This window comes from Panthera tigris, chromosome A1, assembly GCF_018350195.1.
Source record: "Panthera tigris isolate Pti1 chromosome A1, P.tigris_Pti1_mat1.1, whole genome shotgun sequence".
Classification (NCBI taxonomy): Eukaryota; Metazoa; Chordata; class Mammalia; order Carnivora; family Felidae; genus Panthera; species Panthera tigris.
Window position 1 is genome coordinate 208164449 of NC_056660.1, and position 26204 is coordinate 208190652.

Below are 26204 nucleotides of genomic sequence, written 5' to 3' on the forward strand. Positions count from 1 at the left end.
AAACAAATAAATAAGGCTTGGAGAAACCTAAAATTCAATATAAACAGAAACAAATCAACCCTACTGTATTTCAAGTGAACAATAAAAACACTGAAAGAATAAACTGAAGGTAATAACTCAAGTAACTATATACCCTGTCCTGGGTTAAATGGTGGCCCCCAGAAAGAAATACTCACGTCCTAACCACTGGAAGCTGGGAATGTAACCTTAAAGAGTCAGAAGAGAAGAAGACACAAAGAGGAGAAAGCTCTGAGAAGATGAAGGCAGAGACTGGAGTTATGCTGCCACAAGCCAGGGAAAACCCGGAGTCGCCAGAAGCTGGAAGTAGCATGGAAGGATTCCCCTAGAGCCACTAGAGGGAGCATGGTTGTGTCAATACCTTGATTCTAAGACTTCTGGCCTCCAGAAATGTGAAAGAATTTCTGTTGTTAAGCTACTAACTGTGTGGTAATTTATTACAGCAATCCTAGGAAATGAATACATACCCTCAGGCTAAAGACCAAAAGAACTATAGGGGTGCCTGGATGGCTCAGTTGGCTAAGCATCCAACTCAGGCTCAGGTCATGATCTCATGATTGTGAGTTCGAGCCCCCTCCCTGACCCCGTCAGGCTTTGTGCTGACAGCTCAGAGCCTGAAGCCTGCTTCATATTCTGTCTCTCTCTCTCTCTCTATCCCACCCCTGCTTGTGCACTATGTCTCTCTCTCAATTATAAATAAACATTAAAAAAAAATTTTTTTAAGACCAAAAGAACTATAAATAAATATTTAATTCTAGTTAATATATTTGTTTCTTTTTTGCAGTGGTATGCATTAACAATTCTGAAACTGCTTTCGTTACAATGAAGAATTAAGCAAATGAGGAAATATGCTGAGGACCATGAGAGTCGCCTTTCCTGCTGTTAGAGAAAGGAGTTCCAAAAGTGGAAAGAAGAAAGACTAGAAAGAACTCTATGGGTTTTGACTGAAATTATGGGTATCAATATGAACCCATGATTTCTAACAGGTAGATACAAATATAGGTGTGTGTGTGTAAGTTATTATCTAGCTTTGTATGCTGAGAATGACTAGTAGGAATGACAACCAGCAACCCTAGGACAGATATTCTAGTTTCTAAATTGCATTCTCCATTTAAGAGGAAACCAGACTCCTTGGAGAGAAGTTTGATTCTTGTTCAAACAACATGAACATGGAACATGTGGTTTACCAAAAAACAAGCAAGTGCAAAAATGATGGGGATATATTAAAGAATAAAGTGCAGGTTAAGGGACTTCCACTGGAACAATTAGAGCATCAAAATAAATAACAAAAGTAATAGATTAAATAGTAATAGTAAGGGGCGCCTGGGTGGCTCAGTCGGTTAAGCGGCCGACTTCAGCTCAAGTCATGATCCCGCGGTCCGTGAGTTCGAGCCCCACGTCGGGCTCTGTGCTGACAGCTCAGAGCCTGGGGCCTGTTTCAGATTCTGTGTCTCCCTCTCTCTGACCCTCCCCCGTTCATGCTCTGTCTCTCTCTGTCTCAAAAATAAATAAACGTTAAAAAAAAATTAAAAAAAAATAGTAATAGTAAAAGCATTTACTAACTTAAGAACTCCTGGGTGAATATTAATAAATAAGTAAGAGAAAACTCTTCCTTACCATAGAAAAATCACCATTTTACAATCATCACAGTAATAATTGACCAGGCAAGAATCATCAATGGATGCTAAAACTAGCAGAGAAAAGTCTGGTAATGAACAGGGTATTTCCATGCTATCAAAATCTCCCTGGAAACTGCTTAATAATTACAAAGAGAAAATAGTAGAGAAGAGATCTGTTATTACACTACCTGAAACAAGTCATCCAAATTAACATCACCAGCACTGCGATGCACAGGTAGCACGTACTTCGCGATATGAGGACGCAAGAAGGACCCAATATTGTTTCTGTGACAGCCTTTCTAGAAATGCACACTCAAACTCTCATGATGAGGACAACCAGACAAAATCAAATCCTACATCTCTTGCTACATATTTACAACTTCTACACATTTACAAAAGAAATGGCTTATAGTTTTCAAATATACCAAAGTTTCTTTTAACAAAGGCAGAGAACTATTCCCAATTAAAAGAGACAAAAGCCATGGCTACTGAACTGGTGGGAATATAATCAAAAAGGAGATTGTTGAGATAACCATGGACTACAGATTAAATAGTATTTCATCAATGTTAAATTCATAGTTATGTAAAAAGATCATATTATTATTAGGAAAACCACACTGAAGAATTTAGGAGTAAAGGAACATGATGTCTGCAAGTTATTTCAAAAGTCGGGGAATATTAAACGCACACACATAATTCTAATGTATGCGCAAATACGTATGAGTGTGAGTGAGGGGGGTATATAAGTGTGGGGGATGGAAAGAGAAGGACAGAGTTTCTGTTAGCTGAGGAAGGAAGAGAGGAGGGGATGGGGGAAGATAAAGCAATGGGGCAAATTATGAACAACTGATGAATCTGAAAAAAGGGTATAAGGAAGTTCTAGGTACTATTCCTATAACTTGTCTGTTAATTTGAAACGATATCAAAATAAACACTTAAAAAAATGTCCTGGATGCTCTGTGAAGAAAAGCTTGTTGCAAAGTCAAAAGAGGAATTAAGAGGGCCACCTGGGAAGCCAGTGATGTGGTTCATCTGAACACTGACAGTCGCTTGGACTAGGGCACAGCAGTAAAGTGTTCAGAGGTAAGAAGATTTGGGATACATTTTAAAGAGAGAGACAACAGGTTTCCCTAAAGAACTGGATCTGGGCTGCAACCACAGATGAAGCCGAAGTTTGTGAATTAATCAAGCAACTGTTGTGTAAATGGGTGACTATATAAATAACACATCATTCTCTCTGGCCATGAAGAACATGAACTCTCTTCTGTGTTTAGGAAATTCCCCAAAATATGACTCTTGGTAAAAGACAGAGACTACCTCTCATAGAGAAGTGGAAAAGTCAGGCTCTATCTTTGCCAGCCTCCCTTACAGATGTGACACAGGAATGCAATCTAGCTCTGCCCATTACATTCCCTTGAGCTGTGACTTAAGGACAAGGGAGTGCTATCTTTCCCTGTTAGCTCATTTGGGCCACTGTAACAAAAATACCATAAACTGAGTGGCTTATGAACAATAAACATTTGTTTCTCACAGTTCTGGAAACTGGGAAGTTGAAGATCAAGGTGCCAGCAGATTTAGTGTCTGAACTCCCTAGTTCACAGAGGCCATCCTTTTACTATAACCTCATATGGTGAAGGGGTAAGAAAGGTTTCTTGGGACACTTTCATAGGGCACTAATCTCATTCGTGACAGCTCCACTTTCATGGCCTAATCACCTTGCAAAAGCCCCACCTTCTAATACCATCACCTTGGGGTTACAATTTCAAAATATGAATTCTGGGGGATACTCGGTCTAAGGAGTAGTCTGGGGATGATTTTTGCCTTCTCTGTCTCCCGACTTGGGTTCTGGGGCAGTCCACAACTAACAACTGAGAGCAAGAGCAAACAAAGTTCCAAAAAATGGTTCCACTCTCCAGGGCATAGGGGTAGCAGTGGGGGTGAAAGGCCTGAGGAACAAAGTTCTTGTGATCTGACCTACCCTATGCCAGCCAAGCACAAGCAACAAAGCTACCAAGTCTCTCCTCAGTGTTGGCACCAGAAATGGAAGTAGTCCGAACAGGTTAAAGAATCGATTTTCTTCATTTCACACCAGCCAAGTGCCGGCTCTGGGGTGATACTTCTCATCCTCCCACCCAGCGGCAGTGGCCCTGTGAGGTCATTACAGCAGATGAGTGCCAGTAACAAAACAGCGACTGTTGTCTCAGTAAGAGGAGCAGCCCTTCATAGAAGATGGCTCTCCTAACCCAAACCAGGAAAAAGCCAGTAACAAAGAGGCATGGTGCCTCCTCCCCTGAACCAGAAGCAACAATGACAGCAACCACTGTGCAGCACTTTTGACACTCCATGCTTTCTAGTAGGCCAGTATTAACAAGAAAGCAGATCACCTACCAACATATGTAGAATAGAATCCTGATACTCTATGCTTTACCTCGGGAAAATGCCAACAATGGGTAGCCACACTGCCTTTTCCCACCAACACAGAGAAACAGCTGCTGTGGGGGCGCCTGAGTGGCTCAGACAGTTAAGTGTCTGACTCTTGGTTTTGGCTCGGGTCATGATCTCACGGTTTGTGAGTTCAAGCCCCATATCAGGCTCCGCACTGCAGTGAGTAGCTTGCTTGGGATTCTCTCTCTCTCTCTCTCTCTCTCTCTCTCTCTCTCTCTCTCTCTCCGTCCCTCCCCCACTCTCAAATAAATAAACTTTTTAAAAAAGAAAAAGCAGCTGCTGTGGGTTAGAGAAATTTTTATTTTTCACCTCAGTCCAGCTTTGCCAGGAGGCATAAGCTACAGTATGGGAACTGCTACAATGCATAAGAGTGATTTTCCAGCAAGAACATCAGAACAGAAACCCGTGAAAGACAGTAAAGGGAAAATCATAGGGTGAAGGGTTTAAAAAGCTGGAGAAAAATGTCCTTTAAACCTGTACAAAAAGTCCTGCACTCACTCCTGAGGTGTACTGTGTGAAACCTACCAGAATCAACCTAAGAAAAGCATTGAGAAGCGAACATGGTATGGACTAGCAGCCAGGGTCCATATGGATCCCTGGATAACATGTACATGGGGCAAACCAGAATAACATACAGATGCCTTGAAAATTAATACTGCAAGGAAAAACAGCTCACAGGAGGCAGGTCAGGATTTAGAGTCTAAAACTAATCAGGTTGACCCTCAGCCAAAAAAGCAACTTCACAGACAAACAAATGAAAACCCACCATTCTCTAGAGGTTTTGGACAGGACTCAGAATATCAGAACACAATATTCAAAATGTGAAAGATACAACCCAAAATTAATCATACAAAGAACCAGGAAAATCTAACCAGCTCCCAAGAAATAAGATAAAAGATGCCGACCACAAAATGACCCAAATGTTGCAATCAATATTTTAAGAAAAAGACTTAAAATCGGTGTTTATGACCATGACACATAAAGGAAAGCAAACATATCTGAAACAAATGCAAAGATATAAAGTGACCAGCAAAGAAAAATAAACTATTAACATGGAAACCTGGTCATATTGAAAAATAAAATAATGGGAATAAAAAATTCACTGTAAGGGCCCAATAGTAGAATGGATATGTCAGAGGAAAGACTCAATGAACTTGAAGACAGATTAATAGAAATAATTTAATCTAACAGGAAAAAATGAGCAGAATCACAGAAAGCGCTGAGACAATATCAAAAAGGTTAGTACTCGTATTACATACGACTTAGGAGAAGACAGTCAGGTGCAGACAAATATTTGAAGAAATAATAACTAAAAATTTCCCAAAAATGGTGAAGGAGGTAAATTTACAGATCCAAGAACTTCAGTGAATACCAAACAGGATGAACAAAACAAAAAATAAGAATAATAATAATAATAAATAAATAAATAAATAAATAAATAAATAAATGTTTTAAAGCCTATGTCTTGACACATAATAAACTATTAAAGTCCAAAAGAGAAATAGGGGGAAAATTTCAAAAAGCAAATATAAAAAACAACACATTACATAAAGAAAAACAAATACTTGAATTACTGCATAATTATTCAACAAAAATAAGGCCAGAAGACAGTGGACCAACATTTTTAAAGTGCTGACAGAAAAATACTGCCAAGTTAAATGTATAGAAAATGTACTTTGGGAATGAAGGTGAAATAAAGACATTGCAAGATGAAAGAAAACTAAGAGAACTTGTCACCAAAAGAAATGTGACAGAAATTGAAAATTGATCATAAATTTTATATGGAAATTCAAAGAGTAGCTAAGAAATTCAAAAATTATTTTATTATTTCAAGAATACTTACTATACAGTTGGACCCCTACTTCATACCATGCACAAAAATTAACTCTAAATGGATCACAGACCTAAATGTAAGAGCTAAAACTATAAAACCCTTGGAAGAAAACATAAGCATAATTCTCCATGACTGTGGGTTAGGCAATGACACTAAAGGCACAAAACAAAGGAAAAAATAAATTGAGCTTCATCAAAATTTAAAACTTTTGTGCTTCAAAGGACACCATCGAGAACATGAAAAGACAACCCAAAGAATGAGAGAAAATATTTGCAAATCATATATCTCATAAAGGACAAATATCTAGAATATATAAACTGTTAGAACTCAATAATAAAAAGACATATAACCCAATTTTAAAATGGGCCAGGATTTGAATAGACATTTCTCTAAAGAAAATTTACAAATGGCTAATATATACACAAAAAGATGTTCAACACAGACCACAGAGATACCACTTCTCACCCTCTAAGATGATTATTAAACAACAACAACATGAGAAACCACAAGTGTTGACAAGGATGTAGAAAAACTGGAACCCTCATACACTACTGGTGGGTAGGTAAAATGTTATAGACACTTTGGAAAACAGTCTGGCAGTCCCTCAAAATGTTAAACACAGAGTTACCATAGGACCCTAAAATTCCACTCCTAGGTATACATCTAAGAGAAATGACAGCATACCTCTGCACAAAAACTTGTACATGAATGTTCATAGAAGCATTATTCATAATAATAAAAAAGTGGAAACAGCACAAACGTCCATCAACTTGAGAAGAGATAAATGTGGTATATCCATACAATCGAATATTATTTGGCAATGAAATTAAATATTGATACAACATGGATAAATTTCAAAAACATGCTAAGTGAAAGAGCCACATATTGTATGATTCCATTTTCTGATATCCAGAAATGCCAAATCTATAGAGACAGCAGATTAGTAGATTAGTAGTTGTGCAAGGCTTCAAGGGGTGGTAGACTTGGGGATGCTGGCTAAGGGACAGGGAGTATTTTATTTTTAATAGATTACTTCTTAGGACAGTTTTAGGTTCACAGCAATATTGAGAGGAAGGCACAGAGATTTTCCATAAAGCCCTTGCCCCCCACATGCATAGCTTTCCCCTATTATCAATATTCCCCATCACAGTAGTACATTTGTTACAACTGATGAACCTACACTGACACATCGTTATCATCCAAATGTCACAGTTCATATTCAGGTTCACTCTTGATTTCGTACATTCTATGGATCTGGACAATTTATACTGACTCATATCCATCATTATAACATCATACAGACTAGTTTCATTGTCTTATCATACAGACTAGTTTCATTGTCTTAAAAATCTTCTGTGCTCTGCCGAATCATCACTCCTTGCCCCTTACCCCTGACAAATATTAATCTTTTTATTGTCTCCAATAGTTTCTTTTGGGGATGACAAAATGTTCTAAAATGGATTGTGGTGATGGCTGCACACTCCATGAATATACTAAAAACCACTGAACATAACGAACTAAATGAGTAAATGTTATGGTTTATATATTCAATCTCAACATTAAAAATTAAAAAAGAAAGACTACTTCAAGTGAAAGGGAAATAATTACAAAGAGAAACTGGAATATAAGCAATGAAAGGACAACAAAAGAAAGGATAAATACCTGAGTAAACAGAACAATATTTTTCACCTTTAACTTTTGTTGAGAACAAAAATTATTATCATTGCCTGATAGGATTTTCAACATATGAAAACGGAACGTACAACAACTACATCAGGATTGGGGGAAGAGCCTATGTGGTTGCACAATTTCTATTTTTCACTTGATATGGTAAAATATTAATTCTAAGTAGATTATATATAATTTAATATATTTTTATAGTTCCCTAGAACCACCACTTAAAATACTATACAAAGAGCATAATTAAAATCCAACAGTTAAAAAAAATGGAATTCTAAAAATACTCAGATAATTTAAAAGAAATTAGGAAAGATGAGGCACTGAACAAAGAACAGAAAGAATCAAAAGTAATAAAATGGTAGAACTAAATCCAACCCTACCAATAATTACATTAAACTTAAAATGAGCTAAACACACCAATTAAAAGACAATGATTACCATCATACATTAAAACACAAGACCTATCAATTAACACTTATTTCAGGAATCTGACTTGAAATACAATGACACAGAAAGATTAAAAACTAAGAGTCGAAAAAGATATAACAAGCACCTTGCCTCAGGGCCTTGCATTTGCTGTTCCTCTTTCTGCATGGCTCCTCAGATACCAATGTACCTGGCTCCCTGGAGGATCCTTTATCCAGACCTCACCCTGAATGCCAATCCCTCAGAGACCTTCCTGAGTACTCTATCTAAAGAAGTCACTCGTTACTTTCTATCCCCTTAATCTGCTTCTTCATAGCACTTATTACTCTCTGGTTTTGTTATACAGTATACGTTTTGCATATTTTCATGTGTCCCCACTGGCATATAAACTGCATGAGGGTTTTGCCTCCTAGACATTCAATAAATGTCTAGACACTCAATAAATGTTATTGAATAAATCAATACCAAAAGAAATATACCAAGCAAACAATAATTTTTTAAAAGCTTGAGGCGCGGCTGGGTGGCTCAGTTGGTTAAGCGATTAACTCTTGATCTTGGCTCAGGTCATGATCTCACGGTTGTCAGTTTGAGCCCTGCATCAGGCTCTGTGCTGACAGCCCAGAATCTGTTTGGGATTCTCTCTCTCCCTGTCTCTCTCTGTCCCTCTGGCACTTGAGCTCACTCATGCTCTCTCTCAAAACAAATAAAGCCAAAAAAAAAAAAAAAAAAAAAAAGGCATGAGTGATTATATTAGCATCACACAAGGTAGACATCAGAACAAGAAAAATCGCCAGAGATAAGGAGGGACATTATATAATGATAAAAGGATCAATTTACCAAAAAGACAGAGCAATTGTAAGTACACATGCACCCAATACAACAGTTTCAAGACATGAAGCTAAAACTGAAAGAACTGAAAAGACCATTGAAAAAATAAGCACAAAGAAAATCAGCAAGTATACAGAACTCCATGAACTGACTTAACTTTATATAAACAGACTATTCTACCTGGCAACAGCAGAATACATATTCTTCACAAGTGCACACAAAACAGAAACTAAGATAGATCATATTCTAGGTCACAAAACAAACCTCACCAAATTTAAATCCAACCATACCAATAATTACATTAAACTTAAATGAGCTAAACATTCCCATAAAGGAATTAAACTAGAAATTTGTAACAGAAAGATGACATAAAAATCCCCAAATATTTGGAAATTAGATATTATGCTGCTAAATAATCCATCAGTAAAAGAGGTAGTTCCAAGGCAACTGAATGAAAATGAAAATATATCTCAAAATTTGTGGTACACAGCTAAAGCAATGCTTATAAGGAATATTATAGCACTACATGATTCTATTTAAAACAAGGGGCGCCTGGGTGACTCAATCGGTTGAGGGTCCAACTTCAGCTCAGGTCATGACATCGCCATTCACAAGTTCGAGCCCCACATCAAGCTCTGTGCTGGCAGCTCACAGCCTGGAGCCTGCTTCAGGTTCTGTGTCTCCCTCTCTCTCTGCCCCTCCCCACTCACACTCTGTCTGTCTTTCTCTCTCAAAACTAAATAAACATTAAAACAAGAATTAAAAAAAAGAAAAGATAAAACAAGTCTCTAATTAAAGCATCCACCTTAAAATACTAGGAATTCTAAAAAGAAATAGGAGAGGCAAGCAAAAGGAAAGAAAGCATAAGAACAGAAATCAATGTTGAAGACAGAACTACAACAAAGAAATACAAATGAATGAGACTTAAAAAAATTGCTCTTTGAAAAAAAAATCAATAAAATGGGAAAACTTCTTGCCAGACCAAGAAAAAAGAGAAGACACAAATTGCCAATATCAGGAAAAAGAGAAAAAATATGAGCAATGACCTTAAAGAAATATTACTAATAATTCTATGTACATAAATTTGCAACTTAGAGGAAATGGACCAAGTCCATGAAAGTCATAACCTATCCTATCTCAACACAAGAACAAAGAAATAACATGAATAGTCCTGTACTTATCAAATAAATTGAATTCATAGTTTAAATTTTTTGAAAACAGGAAAAAGAAAACTCCAAGCTACACTGGCAAATTCTACTAGACGTTTTTAAGTGATGCCATTTATAATGGCTAAAAAAAAAAAAAAAAAAGTAAATTTTAAGTGTAAATTAAGTATGAATTTAATAAAATCTGTTCAGGTGCTCTATGCTAAAAACTATAAAACCTGGAAAAATAAAAAAAAAAGACCTAAATAAATAAGAGATATACTGTTGTTGATGGACTGAAAGACTCCAAACAGTTAAGATGTCAATTCTCTCCAAATGATCTTTAGATTCAAAATAATTTCAAACAAAATCACAGCAGGGTTCTTTGTGTATATAAACAAGATGACTGACTCTAAAATGTATGTGAAAAAGAAACTAAAATAGCCCAAAATCAAAACTACAATGAGATATATCACCTCACACCTGTCAGAATGGCTAAAATCAACAACACAAGAGACAACAGGTGTTAACAAAGATGAAGAGAAAAATGAATCCTCATGCACTGTTGGTGGGAATACAAACTGGTGCAGCCACTATGGAAAACAGTAAGGAGTTTCCTCAGAAAGTTAAAAGCAGAACTACCCTATGATCCAGCAACTGCACTAGTTACCCAAAGAATACAAAAACATTAATTCAAAGGTATACATGCACCCCAATGTTTATAGCAGCATTATCAACAATAGCCAAATTATGGAAGCAACCAAAGTGTCCAGTGACTGAATGGATAAAGAAGATGTGGTATATACACACACACAATGGAATATTACTAAGCCATAAAAATGAATGAAATCTTGCCATTTGCAGCAACATGGATGGAGCTAAAGAGTATAATGGTAAGCAAAGTAAGTCAGAGAAAGACAAATACCATATGATTTCACTCATATGTGGGATTAAGAAACAAAACAAATGAACAAAGGGAAAAAAAGAGACAGAAACCAAGAAACAGACTCTTAATTATAGTGAACTGATGGTTACCAGGCGGATGGGGGAATGGGTGAATTAGGTGATAAGCATTAAGAAGTGCACTTGTTATGATGTGTGTGTTGTATAGAAGTGTTAAATCACTATATTGTACACCTGAAATTAATATAACACTGTATGTTAACAAACTAGAATTGAAGTAAAAACTTAAAAAAAATAAGAAAGAAACTGGAGCGCCTGGGTGGCACAGTCAGTTAAGCATACGACTCTTGATCTCAGGTCATGATCTCACGGTTCATGAGTTCGAGCCCCGCATGGAGCTGCACACTGACAGTGCAGAGCCTGCTTGGGATTCTGTTTCTCCTTCTCTCTGCCCCTCCCCTGCTTGTTCTGTCTCTCTCTCTTTCTCTCTCTCTCTCAATAAATAAATAAACTCTAAAAAAAAAAGGAAAAAAAAAAGAAAGAAACTAAAATAGCCCAAACAACTAAAACAAAGAACAAAGTTAGAGCACTCACACCACCAAATTTTAAGATATCCTACAAAGGTGCAATAATCAAGGCAGCGTGGTATTAGTGAAAGGGTATACACATAGCAATGGAACAGAATAGAGAGTCTCAAAATAAACTTTATCAAATGTCATCAATTTATATTTGAACAAATATGCAAAGGCAATTCAGTAAAGAGGGGTCAGTCTTTTCAACTGATGATACTGAAATAACTGGTCATTTATATGCCCAGAAAAAAAAAAAAAAAAACCTTGACATATTTCTCACTCGTTATACAAAAATCAGCTCAAAATGGATCATAGAATGAGTGTAGAACATTAAAGAGTAAGACTCCTATAAGAAAAATGGATGAAAATCTTTGTGACACTAAGTTCGGCAAAGTTCTTTGACCAAACCCAAAACATGATCCATAAAAGAACTGATAAACTGAACTTCATCAAAATTTTAAAAATTTTACAAAGAGAATGAATAGACCAGGCACACAATGGGAGAAAATATTTACAAGTCACATATTTTAAAAAGGATATACACCCAGAATATTTTGTGAACTCTCAAGAACAATAAGAAAAGATTCCCTACTCCCCCAAAATAGGAAAAAAAAATTTTTTAATTAAATGTATGCTGCACCAAAGAAGATATAAAATAAAGACAGCAAACATGAAAAGATGTTCAACATCATCAGTCTTTTTTTTTTAATGTTTATTTATTTTTGAGACAGAGAGAGACAGAGCATGAACGGGGGAGGGTCAGAGAGAGGGAGACACAGACTCTGAAACAGGCTCCAGGCTCTGAGCTGTCAGCACAGAGCCCGATGCGGGGCTCGAACTCACAGACCGCGAGATCATGACCTGAGCCGAAGTCGGCCGCTTAACCGACTGAGCCACCCAGGCGCCCCAACATCATCAGTCTTTAAGGAAAGGCAAATTAAAACAACCAACTGCCATTAAAGACCTGTAAGAATGCTAAATTCCAACCACCTGACACTTCCAACCTCCCAGCTGCTGGCAAGGAGGCAGAGCACCAGGACCTCTCATTCACTGCTGGTGGGAATACAAAACAGCACAAACCATTTTGAAAGATATTGGCTGATCTGACCATATGAGATAGCAACCACACTCCTAGGTATTAACTCCACTGATTTAAAATTTTATGCCTACGCAAAACCTACATGCAAATGTTAATGGCAACTTTATTCATACAACTCTGTTGGCAAAACACATTGGACAATGGGGCAGATGTGAGGTGTCAGGGAAGAGAGGAGTCAAGTAGAACTCAAAGGTGTTTCAGCTGATCAGCTAGTGAGTGATGATGTCATTTACTGAGATAAAGATGACTGCAGTAGGAGGATGTGTAGAAAGAAAAGTCACAATTTCCTTTTTGCGTATTTTGTGTTAAGATGCCTATTATACATCCAGGTGAGACTGTGAAGTAAGTAGTTGGTCATACTGGGCAGGTGAAAAAACAGGCCAAGAAACATAAATTCATAAGTCATCAGTGTCTATACATGACATTTAAAGCTGATATGGGAAACAAAGGCAAAAGAAAAACTTAAATTTCCTTGTAACTTACAGTCCATTCACAAGCCCTTGAAATAGGCAGAGTGACCTTCCCCTGGGGGCTCAGCTGCCTAAATGTTGACACTTTGCTAAAGGCAAAAGGCAATCTTAGCTTAACATTATCCTAACCTCCTAGGATCCTGTGAGTCTACTTTAAACATAAAGGAATTCCTTTGGAAACTTCTTCCATCTTTACCCCGCAAGATATACGTTAGTAATCATCCTCCACACACATGACCCACTGATACACATCTGAAGGTCTCATGACTGAGGGTTTGCTAGACAGTAATAAATGACCTTTTCCTAACAACAGCTAGCCCCCTCAGGGCCATGGAAACCTTGTCTTCAAAATTGCTTAGAGGCTTGTGCTGTCCCTAACCCCCTCAACCTGATGGTATATAATCAGTCACCCAACACAACCCCAGTGCAGCTCTTTCTACCCACAGGTCCTGTCCCCGTGCTTTATTTTATTTTATGGGGGGGGGGGGGGGGCTTTAAAATTTTTTTTTTAATTTTTAAATTTTTTATTTATTTTTATTTTTTTTAATATGAAATTTATTGTCAAATTGGTTTCCATACAACACCCAGTGCTCATCCCAACAGGTGCCCTCCTCACTTTTTTGCTCCAAAGACATCCCAAGAATTCTTTCTTGACTGTTTGCTCCGAACCCCGGCGTTTCCACATCAAAACCGTGTGACCAGATGAGATGAATCAGGAAGCAGATGTAAATACTAGAGAGGGTTCAGTATGAGCTGGACACCCCAACATTCGGATGCTGGAGGACAGAGGAGGAGCAACAAAACCAGAGTGAAAAGGAACACGAAATGAGGTAAGAAGAAAACTGGGAGAGCACAGCAAATCAGAAGTCAGGTACGAAGGTGTTTCAAGAAGTGTAGTGATCAACTGTGTCAAAAGCTGCTGAGAGTTATGGATGGCATCATGAGAACTGAGAACTGCCCACGAGATATGGCATGATGGCAAGCCACCATGAACAGAGAAGTGAGTTAGGTTCCCTTCAATTCTGTGTACCTAAGATATTGAAAGCTAATAATTAGTTGATTGGCTGATAGATTAAAATACATAGGATTATCAGGGGCCCCAGTAATCTCTTTCCAAAACAGAAATTTGTCAGACTATGCTTATTTAAGAAAAAAAAATAATTTCTAATGCCTAGCAGTAAACAGCTATCTAGTCTAGTTTCACCCCGTTAAATACGTGCCTCTATAGCAGGAAAACAGCTCATGGTTTGCAATCAAAGGAACACCCCAATAAACCAAGACATACATGCCTGGCTCTGAGGACTTAGAATCTAACTGCCTTGGCTTCCTCATTCTTACAGACTACTCCATACGTGCATCCTCCTCTGCTTAACTGAGTCCATCTCCCCTGACGTCTCTGCCTGGCCCTGCAATCTAATGGTTGGTATGCTTACCTCCCAGCCAGTTCCTACTTTACCATTTTCCTCTCCCACACCCAGACTCAGGGATTCTACAGAGAGATGCTGCTCGGTCCAGTGCTTAGAACATCACTTCCTATACTTTGAACAGCAACCCAACAACTCACCAACACCATGCAGGTCTTAATGGCAGGCCCCAGAAAACAGGTCTTTTACTGACATTTGTTGATTAAAGTTAAAATAGCATCTTGTAATATAAAAGATATTTTTTAAGAGGACTGAAAAAAAAATGATCTCTATTACAGAAGATATTAAGGTAAAAGGACATGAGGTCACCTTAGCTGTTGAGTATCCAGAATACAAACACAAATAATAGGTTAAACTGTAAAACATCTAAAAGACTATGAATGTTGTTTCTTGTTTGTAAAGATAGGAGCATGACAAAGGCAATGGGAATGTTAAGTACCCTTGTGTTAAAACAGTGACCAAAATTAGTCATAACAAAAATCAAGTTCAACTAAGGATTCTTAAATGGATCTAAACAGATTCAGTACTATGGCTAACATTAGCGGAAAAAATTTTAAAGTGACACCTATTAAAGAACAGCCAGTGACAAAAACAGTTTTTCATCAAATAAACTAGTTTTTCTTTTTTCCTGTATCTAAACATAGACCCTCCTGAAAAAAATCCCTTCATTTAACAGACTTAACTGGAAATAGCCTAGAAGAATTAACCATCCATTTTTTCTCATAAATACGTTATGCTTTCCCTGAAAAGAGGACATTACTGAACCATGATCAATATTGGTTTCCTCTAAACACACACACACGCAGATGGGGGACAATCGGCGGGGGTGGGGATGGGGGCGGGGTGCTGATTTATACTATTCTGCACATACTCTTATGGCTACCACATAAGAAAAGCTGTAAAACAGTTGCCCTGATGCACTGCCATCTGTAGTCACTGAATGAGGTGAGGCTCTGTGACCCACCAAAATGAAAGTACCCATCTCTTTCTCATGGTGAGCTAACAGGCAACTCACATGATGAAAAGAAATGCAGCTGAGAATATAGTGTGAACTTCGATCCAAAAGTTCTTCACCAGAGTCCATTCATAGGCTGTTTTAGGAATCACCAAAGTTCCTAAAATTGTCAGCAAAAATCTGTGTGCATATATTTTGCTGCAGAAAACATTTACAGCTTTAGTGCAGGAGTTGGCAGACTTTTTCTGTAAAGGGCCAGATAATGAGTATTTTAAGTTTTGTGGGCCACATGGTCTGTGCTGCAACTATTTAACTCTACCACTGTAGCACAAAAGCAGGCACAGACAATAGTAAATAGTAAATGAACAGGCATAGCTGTTTCCAATAAAACTTTTATTTACAAAAACAGGGTGCAGGCTGGATTTGGCCCATGGCTGTAGTTTGCTGACCCCAGTTATATTCCATCCATACTCTTAGTCATTTTCTTCTTTAATCAAAGACTCAAGTTCAGTCTTTCTAGTTCCTGAGCAATTTTAAAATCCATTTGAACGTATTCAAGACATAACTTCAGTCTTCTTTGATCTACTTAACTCCAATGACCTCTTCTAACACTTTTCAACAGCCCCAACTATGGCTAACTCTGCCATTACCACAGATAGTTCCTTTTCTGAAACCATGAGTTTCCAATATTTATTGTTTTAACAAATGTTTTTCAGCTGATATGTGCTAGGCTCTAGATATTCCATTTGCTGGTCACATAACTTTCTATCTTCCGGTTCAACTTTTTTTTTTTTTTTTTTTTTTTTTCAATATCAACCACTCCTTAGGCATACACCTGAGAGTCCTCTTGCTTTACCTACAATGAACAATCTTTATTCTGGAATAACTCCCTCCTCCCCCATCATTGTATTCCATTCAAACATCCAGCCTCCCAAATAAGATTCAGGAGTATCATACAAATACACAGAATGACTGTCTCTGCAAATCTACATTCTATAGCCCTTAATGTCCCACATTTCTTCTAGGCATTTTTTTCTCACAACCCTCAATAGCTATTCGAAGTCTTTACTATTGTACTGAAGGCTTCATCACAACAACTCCCAACACAAAATTAATGACCCTGCCAGTAGTTTCCTACCTAAGACCCACAGCCTACAAACAACTGTGGGTATGAGCCCTCCACAACCCCTCCATTCCCAGTGTAAATATATTCCCTCCTCTCACTGAAAGCCAACTCCTCCCTGCTCTTATGCATGATCACAACCACTACCACCTTCTCATGTACTTGCATTATTACCTGGGATGTTTGGTTTTTGCAGGACTGTATTAGTTATGTATGCTATGTAAGAAATCACCAAACTAAACTAATAAATTGGAGGTGGTTTAAGCCCCTAACAGTTTTGGAGGTCAGAAGTCCATCGCAACGTAGCTGAATTCTTTGCTTAGGGTCTCACAGACTGAAATCAGGATGGTGATAGGGCTGCATTCCTCTCTGGAAGCTCTGGGCAAGAATCTGCTTCCAAGCTCATTAGGTTGCTGGCAAAATCCAAGTTCCTTGTAATTGCAGGACTAAGATGCCCATTTCCTTGCTGTCAGCTGGGGGCTGCTCCCAGTATCTAGAAGCTGTGTGCCTTCCTTGCCACATGAATTACTCCACCTTCAAAGCCAGCAAATGAGAATCCTTCTCATGTTGAATCTAAATTAGACAAAAGTCATGCCTGCAAATGTTTGCAAAATAATCCCCTCTTTATCTATAACTCCTTTGAAATGGCTAAGGAGTAATATCCTTAAGCTTCCTAGGGGTCGCCTGGTTTGGTTAAGAAAATCTGTGAGGCCCACATTAATTTCTTGAAAAAGCCTTTAGTATAACTAAGTAATCTGACCCTATGATCTTTCTGAGGTTTGAGCAAAAGGTTATATATACACCCTTGGTTCCTTCTCTGTACCAAACTTTCAGAAGCAATTTCTTCATTTTAACATTATTTACCATCTGGATAGGCTCAAAACAAACTAAATCATCTAGTCCTGGTACCTCTCTAATAAAACTTCTTTCCATTTAACTTTATTCTCTCATATATTACTATAAGCAGCAAGAAGAAAGCAGGCAGTACCTTCAACACTTTGCTCAGAAATCACCTTAGCTATATCTCCAACTTACTCATGTAGGTCTGCTTACATCTTCAAAGCCAGCAACAGAGACTCTCCCTCAGGTCAAATCCCTCCCACACCTCAAATTTCTTTTGTCAGGAATAGCCCAATCCCTTTAAGGGCCCACCGGATTAGACAGGATCCACTGAAGATAATCCTCCTTTCTCAGCTATGCCATTCAACATAATCTAACCATAGGAGTGTCGGGTCCTGCTCATAGTTCACAACCATACTCGAGAGGAGGAGCAGGAATCTTGGGGGCCATCTTAGAATTCTGTCTACAACCATGACTATGAGTGTAGCAATTCTGAAACTACTTTCTATGTGTGGTAGCAATGAACAAATGAATTACTATAGTGATGATATTAGAAGCCGAACTTCTCACTGTTGAAGAAGTGAAATACAAATATAGAATGGGGAAAGGCTGCGAAGTTAGATTAGAATTACTTCATAGATCAGTGTGAATTCATGATTATATATTTATATGTATATAATATATATTTTATATATTTATATATTTTTTATATTTTATATTATATATATATATATATATATATATATATTTATATTATATATATAGGGGTGGGTTTTTTTGGTTATTTGGTTTATCTCCCATCCCAGCTCTCTCTCCTGAAATAGTCTAGAAGCAATGGTGCCCCAGCATCAGTGAACATATGCAGTGCCAGGATCTAGATTTGTAAACACAATTCCCTATTAAAAGGAGCCATGGATCAATAGAGAAATGGGTAACATTAGAGCAGGAAAAGTACAAGACGAGCCAGGAACATTTTGTTGTGCCAGAATGTAACAAAGTACCCCAAAAGTGATGGGGATATGTCAAAAGGACAGAAACCAGTGTTAGGGAGTTTCTATTAGATAAAAAGGTCTGGAAATATTCAGAAATTGGAAAGAAACACAATGTGCTTCAAATCACTGCACTTTGGGGGAGTTTATATTTGTGGTTAAAACCATCAGTTAAAACTGCTTACAGAAACAAAAATATACCTAGAATTCACAGTTTAAAATGTTTTACTTCTTAGGAAACAGTATTTCCCATTAAAAGGATATGACTAAAATGTTTCATCTCCAAATAATAGCAGCAAATTTTTGGAGTGGCTGGAGATCAGAATAACTACATGTACTATTCAAATATAAATAAATATTTAAAAACATGTTTTTCCTGTAATTATTTATAAAGCTTCTAATTTCCATAATTAAAGGATATTCAAGGAGAAATTGCCCAATTAAAGATCCAAGCATTCTAGGGTCCCTGAACCTATCCTCTACCATGTTAGTCATGTAATTAAGAAAGAAATGTAACAGAATTGTTTTGATGTTGAAGAGAAAAGGGTTGAAGACAATCCAAGGGAAATGCACTTAACAATATCAACTCTAGATTAACTGACAAAAGGAAGTTTAATAAGTGAAACTCTAAGATAATCACAGGCATTCATTTATTATCATCTATGAAAACACCTTTTAATTTAACTTAATACTGATTTGTTATAGAGTTTTGATGTACAGGAATACTCAGTGAGGGCTAGAAATTTAATAGTCACACATTTGTGGGATCTAGGCCAAACAGCCCCATTTGAGTCTCAGGCAAAGTGTGTGTGTGAGACTTCAAAGTAAGAGAGGAAAACACTTTCTGATTGGAAGTAACGTACCAAAATTCTGGTTTAGAATAAATGAGTTTTAGATGACAATATAATTAAGATTTTAAAGTATGCTTTTGAATAGTTTAAAGGTTGATTCCTCCTTATCCTTGTCCTACTTTCTTAATGTTAAAAAAGAGACAACAGGGGCGCCTGGGTGGCTCAGTTGGTTAAGTGTCCGATTTTGGCTCAGGTCATGATCTCACAGTCGGTGAGTTCGAGCCTCACCTCGGGCTCTGTGCTGCTGAGTTCAGAGCCTGGAGCTTGCCTGGGATTCTGTGTCTCCCTCTCTCTCTCTCTGCCCCTACCCCATTCACGTTCTGTCTCTGTCTCTCAAAAAATGAATAAACATTAAAAAAAATTTTTTTTAAAAAGAGAGAGACAACAGGCGCAAAATGGAATCACTTATGTTAAACCAATGGCACCAAAAAGAAACTTAATACCTAACCTAAGTACTGTTTCAAACTCTCCCAGGAATGTAATCTTAACCAGAAAGTCTGGAATTTCCTGATCAACACCAGTGAGGTTATCCAACTAATAGACCCGTTTGTTCCCCCAAAAGGAAGGTATAACCTTGCTGGAAATAATCCTTTTTTTCCTATTTATAAGTTTCTTGTCCTACCCTCTGCCTTTGAAAACATTCCATTTTGTACATCTCATAACTTCTTTAGACTACTTGCTAGAAGAGATGCTGCCCAATTCACAAATCATTGAAGAAAAACAATGAGAGCGACAAATTTACTCAGCTGGATTTCTTTTGGATTTAACACTACTCGCCTGAACCTAAAAGAAGTAAGATCCCATTTTCCCCACGTACAATAATCAATAATCCCATGAACTCCAGACCAACGTTCTTCATGTTTAAAACACACACACACACACACACACACACACACACACACACACACACAGAGCAGGACCCGATTTACAAAGTATATCTTATGAAAAACTTGAACACATAAAACAGACAAAACTGGAACTCCTCTGGCTGAAGTGAGAACCCCCCTGCCCCTCACCCCCATCCCCAGGCCTCTCCTTGCACCTTACTGCAGCCCCTGCGGCACTCACAACATAACTCCAAGACGGCAGAACATGCAAAACGTGACTCCAAGCAATAACTGATGTAAAGGTTCTGCTATCATCAGAAAAAATGTTTTTCAGATGCATAAGGAAAATACAGAATACAGAAACCAAAATGTTCTCAGTGATTATATTTGGATAGTAGAATTATGAGTAATTTTTTCTTTTCCAAATTTTCTATTATTGACAGGAATTACTGTTAGAAACCCAATAAACTTTATTTTTCCAAGATGTAAATGTAACTATTCTTCCTGTAATGCACGGTGTTGTAGTATACAACAGAAAAAAGCATTTCTTTACCACTGTGACTATACTTAAAAATACACACACATATACACACAGTGATGTAAAGATTAGAGATACAAATTTAACAATATAATTAGAAAGGCCTGTTTATATTTAAAGTACATAATATTTTAATCACAACAGATCAGATATATTTAATTGTTTCCTTTAATGTCCTATTCACTGCAATTTCCAGTAAAGCCACAAGTTACTAATTACTCTTGGAATCAGAAAAGAGGTTAAAAAGTTAAGGAAAAAAAGTGTCCTATGAAATCTACTACTTTCAAACAATAATTCTTGCATTTCCAAAACCCATTACTCAAGCCAAAGACTGCAATTAAGATACCAGTAACATTTCCTAGACAAGTAAATAGTCAATTAATTACATCTGCTTCTAGGAAATGGAAAGAGTAAATATTAACCATGATTTTGAAATCAAAACAGAGATATTCAGCAAAGTGGGAGAAGTTATAGTACATGGTTACAATATATAGAGATTTTTGCACATTGGTAACTAAAATTTTTTCCCAGTTTTATTGAGAAATAATTGATATACATCACTGTATAAGTTTAAGGCATATAGCATGATAATATGATTTACATGTATTATGAAATGATTATCACAATAGGTTCAGCTAACATCCCTCATCTCATATAGATACAATATAAAAAAGAAAAAAGTAAAAAAAAAAAAAAAACTCTTGTGACGAGAACTCTTAGGATTTACTTCCATAACAACTTTCCTGTATATCATACAGTATTATAGTCATAATGTTGTAATTATACCCCTAGTATTTATGTACCTTATAACTAGGAATTTGTACCTTTTGACTACCCTCCTCCAATTCCCTCATCCCCCACCTTCAGCCTCTGGTAACCACATGTCTGATGTCCTTTTCTGTGAGTCTGCGGTTTTTGGTCGGGCAGGGAATTGTTTGTTTGTTAGGTTCCACATATAAGTGAGATCATATAGTATTTGTCTTTCTCTGCCTGGCTTATTTCATTTAGCATAATGCCTTGAAGTTCCATCCATGTTGTTGCAAATGGTAGCATTTCCTCATCTTTTATGGCTGAATAATATTCCACCCCATATGTGTGTGTGTGTGTGTGTGTGTGTGTGTGTGTGTGTTACCACAACTTCTTTATCCGTTTATCCATCCATGGACACTTAGGTTGTTTCCATGTATTGGTTGCTGCAAACGATGCTGCTAATCATGGAGGTGCAGATATCTTTTAAAATTCATCTTTTCATTTCCTTTGGATATATTCCCAGAAGAGGAATTGCTGGATCATATGGTAGTTCTATTTTTAACTTTTTTTGAGGATCTTCCATACTGTTTTCCACAGTGGCTACTCCAATTTACAATCTCACCAATACTGCACAAGGGTTCTCTTCTCTCTACATCCATACCAGCATTTGTTATCTCCTGTCTTTTTGATAATGGCCATTCTAACAGGCACGAGGTGATATTTCACTGTGGTTTTAATTTGCATTTCCCTAATGACAAGTCATGTTGAGCATCTTTTCGTGTACTTGTTGGTCTTTAGTACATCTTCTTCAGAAAATGTCTATCCAGGTCCTTTGATCATTTTTTAATTGGGTTCATTTTCTTTTGCTTTTGCTGTTGAGCTGTATGACTCTTCACATATTTTGGACATTAACCCTTATCAGATATATAGTTTGCAATTAGACATAGAAGGAACCAATCGCAACATAATAAAGGCCATACATGACGAGCTGACAGCTAACACCATACTCAATGGTGAAAGATTAAAAGCTCTTCATCTAAGATCAGGAACAAGAGACAAGGGTGTCCACTCTCATCACTCTTATTTAAGACAGTATTGGAAGTCATAACTAGAGAAATCAGGTAAGAAAAGAAAATATATCAAAATTGGAAAGTAAGAGGTAAAATGGTCTCTATTTCTATTGCTAAATACAGAAAATCGTAAAGACTCAACAAAAAAAATTCTTAGATCTAATCAATGAATTCAGTAAAGTTGCAGGACACACAATTAACATTTAAAAAATCAACAGTGCGGGGCGCCGAGGTGGCTCAGTCAGTTAAGCGTCTGACTTCGGCTCAGGTCATAATCTCACAGTTTGTGAGTTCCAGCCCCGCATCAGGCTCTGTGCTGACAGCTCAGAGCCTGGAACCTGCTTTGGATTCTGTGTCTCCCTCTCTCTCTGCTCTTCCCCCACTCATACTCTGTCTCTCTCTCCCTCAAAAATAAATAAAACATTAGAAAAAAAACAACAGTGCTTCCATACACTAACAAAGAACTTCCTGAAAAAGAAATAAAGAAATCAATCCCATTTACAATAGCACTAAAAACAATTAAACACTTACGAATAAACTTAACCAAGGAGGTAAAAGGTAACTCTGATAACTTAATATTTTAATTTTAATTTTTTTGTGTTTCTACATAGATTTGTTATCCATCCTTGTCCTACTTTCTTAATCATCTTATTATATGCACTATAAGTCTGAGACTGCAGAAACAGCTAGCAAGAGAACTAAACAGATTCCTTTCTTCTTGAAATTTTGTCAGCTAAAACTTAAATCCACAAAGTCTTAGTCTTTTTATAATGTAAGAAATCCCTGAATGGCTGAAACAATTAAGAAGAGCTTAGAGACTGGCAAAAACTTTTCTTCCTCATACTCTTTAAGAACTATTGTCTATGGTAAATACAAGCTAAAAAGAGAATAAATAGGAGTTTTTTAAGGTTTCATTTCCACAAACCAGTTTTTTAAAGTTCTGGATTCCCAAAAGTTTCAAATAAAGCAGATAAAAGCAGAACTAACTGAGTTTAAGATATGGACAGGGACCTATATCCCTATCTGCTTTCTTTCCTTACCACCCTCACTCTCACAACATCATCTTTGGTGGAATCCTAGGGACACTGACTTTAAGGAGAGACAAATGAGAAATTCTAGTGGAATACATGAAAAAAAAGAAACTACTGAAGCCACCATTGCAATATAATTGTATGCTTAAATTATATTTGAATTGTTTGAATCATCTAACATATACTGGGTACTTAATACAATTAGTCAAGGGGCATCTGGGTGGGTCAGTCCGTTAAGCTGAAACCGACTCTTGGCTTCAGCTCAAGTCCTAATCTCTCGATCTCGTGTGTTCGAGCCCCATGTCAGGCTCTGGGCTGGCAGCTCGAAGTCTGCTTGGGATTCTCTGTCTCCCTCTCTCTCTGCCCCTCCCCTACTTGTACTGTCTCTCTCTTTCAAAATTAAAATAAACTTAAAAAAAAAAAACTAACTAAAACTATGCATGAGGCTGGGATCCTCATTAGGGTTGAGAGGCACTTCACTGGGGTTCAATAGAAGGCAATTTGAAACACAGTATATTTATTTATTCCAATAGGTCAACCAGGGCATGTAAAGTAGATTACAGTCAAATCTCCTTATTTGTAGTAGTTACGGTCTATAAAGTTCTGTAAACACTGAATTATCAAATACAGGGTTGGGTTCCTGTAAGCCTCTGGTCACATTTTCATCAAGCAATCAATACATAACTTTGTTTATGTTTTTGTTTAAGGACAACCATATAATAATATATATTTCTGATTCATAAACATTGAACTCATAGCCAACAGCACTGTAAGTCGTGCCTGAATGAAGCTTATCTAACATATGTATTCTCTCTAGGGCACATCATGGACTTCTTACACTTAGGAACACCAGACAATGCTACAGCACTTCAGCACTACACTTGGGGGCCATTGTAAACAGCAAAATCACCAACAAAAATTGCCCAAATAAGAAAAACGCAACACTACATAGATCACAGAAAGGATACTTGATTACAACGTGAGCTGAAACAAGAAAAAAGAGCATCAGCTTTTTCAAATTCTTTTTTGCCACTCTGTACATATGCACGTCTGCAAATGACCATAAAAGCACTGTGTACTGATTTCGGGGTTACAAAAAATTTTTAGCAAATAGGTGAGCTTGCAAATACAGGAACAACAAACAATCAGGACCCACTGTATTTTCTTAAGACAATCAAATCTCATATAAGATTTTGATTTAGTTACAAACCATGATTAGTGTTTTAGAAGAAGGTACTAAGACAGATAGGGAAAGAAAGAGTAAAAATCAAAATTAAAATTGAGGCTCAAACTTCTGCATCAATTATATCCACTGACACTGTAATGTATCTGTGATAACTTGCATTATTGTTCCCAATCCATCACCCCTCCTGCATCCTCCAGCTTTGGCATGTGATACTGCAGCTCCTCTCACTAAAGACCTGAGCATATTTCTCCACTGTACCGATGTTACCCACAGTCATGTGATTTGCTCTGGCCAATGGAACGCCTGTGGACATATGAGCAAAGACTTCAAATGTGCTTCCAGATTTGGGGTTTCCCTCTTGTGTTTCTGCCATCACCATGAGAAAAACATGCCCTCAGGAAGTTTGCGAGTACAAGCGGGAACAGAAACACATGGAACAGACCTAGCACTAACTGGAGCTTGGAGCCAAGCCCAGCCATCCCAAAGATATGTCAGCAATTATAAATAAGCCATTAAGTTTGATAGGACTTATGCTGCTATAGTTAATTGGTATTTACTGTAATTTTAAGATATTATCTCACTAAAAATCTTTATTTAAAAGGTTGATGAGACTCTTTCATTCTTGTCCTAAGCCCTAGTACATAGTAAGTTTGTGCTATGTTGTTTATAAAGATGGCTACATCCATATCTCCCCGCCCACATGATCTTTTATGTGATCTTGTCATTCAACCACCAAATGGTAGAATCTATCTCCCCTCTCCTCAAATTTGCACTGGCACTATGATGGTACATAAGATTTGAAGCCAGACCTTATAAAATCCAAAGTTTCCATATCCATCCTTCATGGAACCCAGTCATCAAGCAAGAAGTCAAACCCCACTAAGTCCACCACACTGTGAAAAAAGCCCAAACTAGACATGTGGAAAGAGAAAGTGGGAGAGACAGAGAGAGAGAGGGGGCACGCACGCATGCACATGCACATAGTCGGGAAGTGGGGAGTGCTGGGAGCAGGATAGATACCATGGGGTAGAGCACCAACCATAAACCATGTGAATGATGCATTTTGAACCTTAAAACCATCCTAGTGCCCCAGCTGACACTATATGAAGCATAAGAACTTCCTGATCAATCCACAGAATTGTGAGAAACAATACAGTGTTTAAAACAAGACACTAATTTTTAGGATGAATTATAGCAACTCAAACAAGTTGTTAACAAATGTGTGCCAAATTAATTAAATTCACTAAAATATTGTTTAATGCTTACCTTGGTGTTCGCCATGTCCACAATATACTGGTCTCCCTTTATACATTCCATTACTTCAAAACCATCTCTGTCAATCACTTTAGCCTGAGAGCTTCCAGATACAACAAGAATCATGTCTCCCGTGTTACTATACTGCAATGACTTGATCTGATGGCTTTGTAAAAGAAAAAAGAAAACAGGTGTGTAAGACACTGGGCATAATATTTATACTTCCACTACATTAGGCACTGCCAGAAGAAAGTTGCACAACTGCACAAATTGATAATTCTTCAAAAGCAAGATCATCAACTTCGAATGGGTCCTCAACACCAGTGG

At 37.3% G+C, this 26204-nt stretch overlaps 1 protein-coding gene across 1 annotated transcript in view; it reads right to left on the bottom strand.

Annotated features, from left to right (window-relative positions):
* The window catches only part of WDR70 (WD repeat domain 70), a 298120-nt gene that overhangs the window by 190152 nt on the left and 81764 nt on the right, over positions 1–26204 (bottom strand). Inside the window, exon 8 of the mRNA XM_007095461.3 lies at positions 25890–26043. Coding sequence (XP_007095523.1) covers positions 25890–26043 — 154 coding nt within the window. The remainder of the gene's footprint in view (positions 1–25889; positions 26044–26204) is intronic.